We start from the raw sequence: 7885 nt of genomic DNA on the forward strand, positions 1-7885 counted from the left end.
AATTTCGTAATTACTGACACGTCAGATGGACCTAAAAGACAGAGATCATTTAACATTAAACTGATGCAAAACCCAGAAATTTCATGGCATGGCGTGTTTAGCCGCTGATTAAAACAAATTGTTGCAGGTAACCAAAAGGCACCACTTCTGAAAACTGTTTCTTGTGCATTAGGGCTACACCATCCATTTCTGTTATTAATTCATCTCTATGTTCTTGAACTGTCTGGAAGTAATTTTTAAAACAGCTTTGCACATACTTTTAACAATGAACTCCTACAAAAAGTCCTGGCACCCTCACAACAGCTGATGCGCCAAAGTGTAATATCCAGAGCCATAAAGTCAGTTTGAACTTCGGGTGTGAGCGGGAATGCTCACACATGTTTTGAATTTTGTTCACAACTCCATGTTGTGAATAAATTGTCAACAATCTGCTCATTCTGACTCATGTCTTGAACATGTAAGAGAAAGCAGGGGCTTTTCATGTATCTAACGGCCAGGTAGGTGCATTACTTCTCAATCAGCTATGAGCTCTAGCGATGTCTCACTGCAAGTATTCTTCCTCTCATTTTACAGATTTCAAGAGGCCTCACAGAAAATATGGACAAGCTGTTCTTGTTCCAGTTCCTTCATGCTGTTTGCAAAAGGCTGGCAGTGAACTTTGCAACACAGTGGAGAACAACATGGCCCATCATCAACAGCCTAAACGCGAGGCTGTTCTTGGCTTCACAATAAACAGTTGCGATTTCACTTTTAAACCTTTAGTTGTGGCATTGGTGCTTGTGACAGAAGCAGAATAGTGGTCATGAAAGTGGCCGTCTGCCCGTATCTATCTCCAGACTTGGTACAGCCCAGGTAGCAGTGACACAGACTTCCCCCTACATTACAGGAACTGCTTCCTGGAGTCTCCAGCAACCCTGGCTTTGTCACCTTCTGGCCTCTAACCTAAACCACCCATTAAGAGGTCAACAGAGACAGAAACTTTGAGATGCGAAAAACTACATACAACTATCATCGGAATCCTTACAAAAGTGTAGGGCTTTAAATTAGTGATAAACAGATTAAAAAAACCCCAAACGAACCCCCAACATTCCAGGGCGCAGTTTGACAACAGGATGTGAAGGTACACTCCTAACAGAAACAGTCCCAAGGAGGTGGCTGGTCACTGGAAACGGCTCCCCAGGGAAGTGGTCCTGGCACCAAGCCTGTCAGAGTATAAGGAGTGTCTGGACAACACTCGTCGTCATTTTAGGAAGTCCTGCAAGGAGCAGGGCGTTGAAGTCGATGGTCCTTCTGGGTCCCTTCCCACTTCAGATACTCTGGCTGTTACACAGGCCATCTCTCACCCAACCACAGAAGTTATTAATCAATCTCTTCTGCCTTGAACTGAGGATTCATGAGGCATAGGAAGGAACTGGAGAACCAGTAATCAGTTTGTCCTCGTAAGAGGCAAAAAGTAACACAAATAGACGCAAGATGCTTTACTGTCCTGCCCACTCTGCAATATAGGCTTATATCAAGTTGTATAAAATACAGGAATTAATTCCAATCTACTTGTATTTTTATTTCCCCATAGCCTAGACTCAGGAATTCCACTATGAACTGGGTCATTACTAAGAAGAATTGCAACATTCTTCCCTAGAAGTAAGGGGGAAAAACTCATCTACAGAGTGTTCTGCGCATTCAGGCCAACTGTTTATCGTGGTGTTTAACACCGAAAGGAGCCTCAAGACAAGCAGGAAGAGGAAACTGCTTCTAGCAACAGAGAGAGGGGAAACGAGTTCATTAGAGGAACCTTCAATGATATTATTCATCAGATCATCAATTTTGTTGGAGAACAAAAAGAGAAAACATTTTGTAATCCTGTTTTCTACCTTATTCTTATAGCATCTTACATAGGACAGCATTTTTGCCTGCCTGTCTTTGCTACCATCGTGCAGTTGTGAATTTGTGAAACATAACAGCAGTAGCACGAGTCGCTGGCACATGTGAGGCCTCGGAGGTCTTATGCTTAAAGGCCATTGAAAAAAATGCACTTTTCATCATTACTCGATCCAGAGATTCAACCAGAATCATACGCCCAGGAGGTCAGAAAAGGGCCGAATACAACATTCAGCTTCATTTTCAGTTAAAATTTTGTCGCATTTAGGCTGTGAGATGACATTGGAAGCTTTTCCCCTGGAAGACAGTAGAGTTCATTTTCCTCTTCTGCCGTGGAGGCTAAGAACACATTAGAATATAAAAAGTGTGAATCCGAGCAAATTAGGCTGTGACTAGTTCAGCGTAAAAACTGTCTGAATTCGTATTTCACCATTAGGTCTGTAAATGCTGTCTGTTGTGTAAGAACGTGTATTTCACTAACGTGTTTTATCACAAGTTTCCATTACGAATTCTCACAATTTACACAGAGACAAATCAAATGCATTCAGAAGTCTCAGAAATGATGACAGGTTCTTTCAGCTGAAAACCTCCAGCCCTTCTGACGATCTAGGCTCACAGAAGGGAGCTCTCGCTACGTGCCTGGTTTGTAGTGCCTTTCCATCAGGTATTTCTCAACTTGTGAACCGGTGTTCACTACCTGCCAAGAAGCTTAAAAGATACTGAGATGTGAAGTTAGTGGCAGTTGCAAGAGAATTTCCCTGGAAATTACGCGCATGTATCAGCAAGAATTTAGTCTGAAGCCCAGCATAAACCTCAGTGTCAACGTGGCTTGAAGTTCACCGACAGCTAAGGACGCGCTATGTCTAACCAACTGTTGAAACTACAGCCTGTGAAAGAGCAGCAAACCCAAGGCACAGCCCTGAAGGAGTATCGGTGTGGCACAGGGCTCTCCCACGCAGACACGATGCCACCTGTCAAAGTCACGGTTAGATTTTCTAATATGTAAGAGTTTTAAGGTTTACGTTTCTCACCGTGGAGAGTCACAGAGCTGAAAGCAGTTAAGACTGTTCCATTAATTTGATTCTAAGACAATGTTCCTTGAAACAAAGCATGGAAGCTGCACCTAAACGATTTTATCTAGAGAAAGAACAGCGAAATATCAAGTCTTGTGCTGACACGATCAAGCCATTACAAAGCCCTGTGCTAAGGTAAAAAGAACCTGAGCTTAAAAATCTTTACAAAGTCTTTGTGTACGCTCTGCTGTCACACGTCTATGAAGAAGAACCGCGAAGCTGAGAGTTCTCGTTAGACAGGACTGTGTGCAAGGTACGCTCGGTTCAGCGAGAAATTGGGGTACAGAGGATGTTAGCAGGAGTTCTGGGGCGCAGGGGAGACGACCTCATTTCCATAAAGGGGTAAGAGAGGAGAGAGCCTGTGCCAAGAAGGATGCCAAAGAGGGCAAGTGGTGAGATGCTGCTGAAAACTGCACAGACCAGGGGATGTTTATGGGCATACCAGACTGCTGAGCAATTAGCTGGGGAAGCTATGGCTGATACTGCTGATAACAGAATCCCAATATTTAAATTCATTCGAGACTGAGTTATTTTACCCTTTTTTCCAATAAGTGAAGTCATCTGCTACTGCTAACTCTCCTCTTTACTCTCCTGGCTCCACTCCTAGTGCATACTGTTACCATGATTGCTGTTCTGTTATTTTGCCTTTCATGGAGACAAAGCACTCTTAGTAGGATTTTCCAGTCAGCTGGCATGAACAAGGGTTAGTTTGGTTTTCATTATTTCTCAGCATCATTTTCAAGACTATGCTGACATGCACAAAAATAACGTATAAAAATATTAAAACATTATTAAAAATTTGTTTGCGTTAGGGAATGCGAGACAACTTCGCCAGAGTGAGCTGAGTGCTGTTCAGAGATCTGTGGCAAGAACATTTGGAAAAGTTTACACATGTCCCAGAGGATCTCACTGTTTTTTCCTTTGCATAATTTTTCCATGAATAATCCTTCAAATGTTATAAATGAATGTTACTTTTGCAATCCTTCAGTAGAACATGTGAACATTTACAGTCTCCAGAGCTTTTAAAAAAAAGCAACAGGGTGAAGGAGTTACAGTTCACGATTTTTTCTCCACTAAAAATCTACCAATAGAGCAATACGAGACATCCAAACAGAAAACTGAAAATCAGTTGCATGTTATATGCTGAAAACCAGAGTGATTTTTCACTCCCAACTATTTACTACTTTTTGGTGAGCAGCTAAGAAGTAAAACTGATATCTCCCAGCTCTGTTTCAATAAAGACGCTCCAGGCAACAGACTCTCTAGTTAAATCTTCACTGTAAATTTTACACTGTTCTGTCGCCATTGTAACCAACGCCAGTGGGTGCTAATTAAAACTTTCAAACAGAAAGACCTACTTACCAAACACACAATAAAGAAGTTAAGAAGAATTTTGTGCACAGAATCAAGAATGACGCAAGAAAAATTAAACCTAGAATGACGGCTATTGTAAAAGCATAGTTTGAATTTTCAGAGGTTTGCTTTATGATTCAGTAAGACAAAAAAAAAAGGTGTGTTTCAGTCAGGCAAACTGCAGCCTGCCTGCTCTCTTCGGACACTGTATGCCCACAGGCATCGCTGCCGAGGTCAGAGTGAGAATTTATTGAATGAAAGCACTCTTTTTTTTTCAAAGCAGTATGAACTATTCCTAATACCGTGCCCTGAAAGTAAAGGGAACATAAACAGAATTTTGTATTTCTGCCACACGCTCCCTGTTGCTGTAATTAGTGTCCCATTCCGGTCTCCGCCACCACTCTACATAACGGTACTTTGGAAACCTTATTCTGCAGTGCTTTTTTTTTGGGTATTTTTTACCCTAAGGACAATGATTGGTACAGAATATCAGTCTGTCTACTTTGGCAATCCAGAATTTCTAATTCTAGAAATATCGTAAGAAGAAAAAGATTAATTCACTGTGTCATTCCAGACTTTCTATTTTCAATTGTCCACAAATCCTCATTCTCTTTCCGTTTTTTGTGTTTAAGAAGAATATTTTAAGTCCAGGAAAACATTCAGTAGAATTCATGATTAAGATTGCTGCAAATAAACCGTCTGGCTTTGCTGCATTGTCCTTTCCTTCTCTACGAGTTTTTCTTTCACTGACAATTCAGAAGAACCACAATTTTCTCAAGTGCCTTCTACATCTAATATGCGTAAAGAACTTCCTGCTGTTTACATTTTCCTTCAAATCGTTCTGAGTTTCTTTAATTTCTACCTTTCGCTTATCCAGATGGTTCTTTTTTCTTGATTCCCTTCCACTTCTCAATGATCCTTCCTTTATTACAGCCGTTAGTGGATTTTCAGGTGGAATGTGCAGGTTTGCTTTCCTAAACAATCAGAAGACAGCTTAAAGAGGTCTAACAACAAAATTTTTCATTTAGGAATCCAAAGAAGTCATTATATGGACATTTCCTTCCTCATTCAAACTCAACTGATTTGCTTTGTGCGAGTAACCTCCCATCCCAAATTTCTTAAACAAGAAAACAAAAAATAAGAGACTGAGAGAGACAGAGAGACCTGAAGTGCAGGGTATTCCTTTGCTTCATTTTACTGCCAGGTTCTATTTTCTAGAACCTATTTTATGTTTACAGGACTTCAAAATACATTTATTAGACAATTTATTAGAAGATGTTTCTTCATAGCCCTTATTGTCTCATATATATCTCTTGAAGTCTGTAACAAGAACAGTGGGGCCAGGGCTTTTTTTTCTTTTTTTTTTTTTTTCCCAAATGATACCACCTACAAGTGCCAAGAATGCCTGGAATAGATATGCAGTGTGGTCCTTCTTTGGTGTAGCCTTTGCTTTATGTTCAAATTTGCATTTACAAAATCTACTAATTTACAGATTAATTCCCAAAGCATGTCTTGCAGTGAGGGCATAAACACTAACACGTATGTCAATCTTTCGTAAAGTCTATCAATAACAATTATGAAAAAGAGAACTTTAAATCACATGAGCATATTAACTGACACTTTTTCTTGCCATGAATTTAAGTGTAACAGTGAATCTTGCTGGGCTGTTACCTCAGGATACTCATGTCCCTTATGGGCGCTACACCTGAGGAAGGCACAGCTCTGTTCACCCTGTCTCCACAGCTGTTACGAAAAACCTGCGTCCGTGTGTGAAGTACTTCAGTCTTCTTGGACCATTCAATTCTGGGTTTCTTTTTTTTTTTTTTTTTTTTTTTTTTTTTTTTTGCTGTAGTTGCCAGAAAGAGATCAATTAAATGATGTGGACACAGAAGGGAGTTTGTAGGTGTTACTATGTGAACTGTCAGAAGGTACAAATTGACCCTAGAGGAGTTTGCCCAGTAGAATTCAATTCAGTATCTCCAAGATTAGGATGCTAGAAATATTTTAATGTGGTGAAAGATGAAATGACAGTACAGGCAAGACCACAAGTTTAATATAGGTAGCAAAGGCAACGACAAACCAGACAAGCGTACCAGAAACCTCGAGCACTTTTGCCTGTGCCACTCTGTGAAGATCAAGTACAACTAACCATCCTTCTAACGTACTTCTGACTGCACAGTGAGCGTGCCTGAGTGTGCTGCCTTCAAACGCTTCCTGAAGAGAGGTGACACTTTCCATCTCAGGCGTTATTTCTATGGCGTCACTGATAGCCAGCATTTGTGTTACTGACACTGCACCACTGGAACGTGCAAAACGCTAACTTACACTTCAGCAAAAATGCTGAAGTTTTTACAGCTGTATCTACGCGGTAGTGCATGAGCTTGGCTGACATCCATACCAGCAGAGAAGGCGTACCCATTGTGAGAGCGGAGCTGCAGCGAAACTAAAGTTTGGATTCAACAAAACACAAACAAAAAACCCCTTTTTGCAGAAATTATTTCAGGTGACTGCTCTGAAGAAACAAACAAACGAAAAAACCCCACAACCCAGAATAGGGCAGAAAGGCTCCTTGTCCTCTGGCTGTTTTATACACTCTCAATATTCCTAGGGCGTAATACCTTAGGAGTTAAAATAGGCATCAGTAAATTAGGACAGTAAAGAGATTTGCGTGGTAAGGAAGTCACAGAAAGTAATAAAAAGTGATAAATTAAAAAACTAAACATGATCATTTTCTCTGATAACTTTATATTTGCTTTGACAAAATATTCTGCTAAGAAAAAAACCCAAAGAGCACACTAATTCTGGATAGATTTAGTGGTTGATAACAACATGCGAGTCCCATGTATTTGTCTGTTACTAATTTCTTTATAAAATACTCAGATGAGTTGTAAAAATTTGTAGGGGAAAGTATCACAGAGGAGGAGACTGGAAACGAGTGTAAGTTTGAAACAAAAGAGAAGTTTTCTGGATGGTCTGTAAACTTTTGAGAAGAAAACTTAGTTCTTCCACTTCTACCTTAAATACAGTGAAGAAAAGCAGACACTGTGCACATGAAACAATAACCAAGCACTCGCAGGAGGTTTAGAAAAATCCTCATTTCCACAGAACAATTGGCTGCTAAAGCACTTAGCACAAACTATTTATTAGTTACCAGAGCAACCGGTAAAACAAACGGCAAAACTAAATGTCAAATCCAGTGTTTACACGGAAAACGACAGTGTGGGGTTTTTTAATCCTGCAGTGCTGGGACGGCTGTACACATGTCCCCAGTGTAGTTTACCTGCTTTCAGAGGGTGACAAATGTGCAAACATCCCAGTCTTTCTTCCTTCTCTTTCTATGTTTTCAACTCCTACATATCACATAAATTTATGTACATACGATAGATCTACTGCTTTTAATTAAGTGCAATAGGTATTAAAGGTTCATTAGCAGCTCTCAGAGCTGAATGGACTCAGCACAATGGGCTGAATTTTATCCCAATAACCAAAAAGATTCCTAGTAGGGTGATAATATAAAAAACTCTGGTCTACTTATCTCCTCTCAAGAATTATACCAAGACCTACCTGGAAAAAAGAAAATG

The 7885-nt window shown here is 40.2% G+C and overlaps 1 protein-coding gene across 1 annotated transcript in view; it reads right to left on the reverse strand.

Moving 5' to 3' along the window:
- The window catches only part of LOC104494704 (ras-specific guanine nucleotide-releasing factor RalGPS1), a gene marked incomplete at its 5' end in the record, with an annotated part of 30199 nt that overhangs the window by 8067 nt on the left and 14247 nt on the right, over positions 1-7885 (reverse strand). Inside the window, one exon of the mRNA XM_010137568.1 lies at positions 2-31. Coding sequence (XP_010135870.1) covers positions 2-31 — 30 coding nt within the window. The remainder of the gene's footprint in view (position 1; positions 32-7885) is intronic.

The sequence above is a fragment of the Buceros rhinoceros genome, unplaced genomic scaffold, assembly GCF_000710305.1.
Source record: "Buceros rhinoceros silvestris isolate BGI_N320 unplaced genomic scaffold, ASM71030v1 scaffold12606, whole genome shotgun sequence".
NCBI lineage: Eukaryota > Metazoa > Chordata > Aves > Bucerotiformes > Bucerotidae > Buceros > Buceros rhinoceros.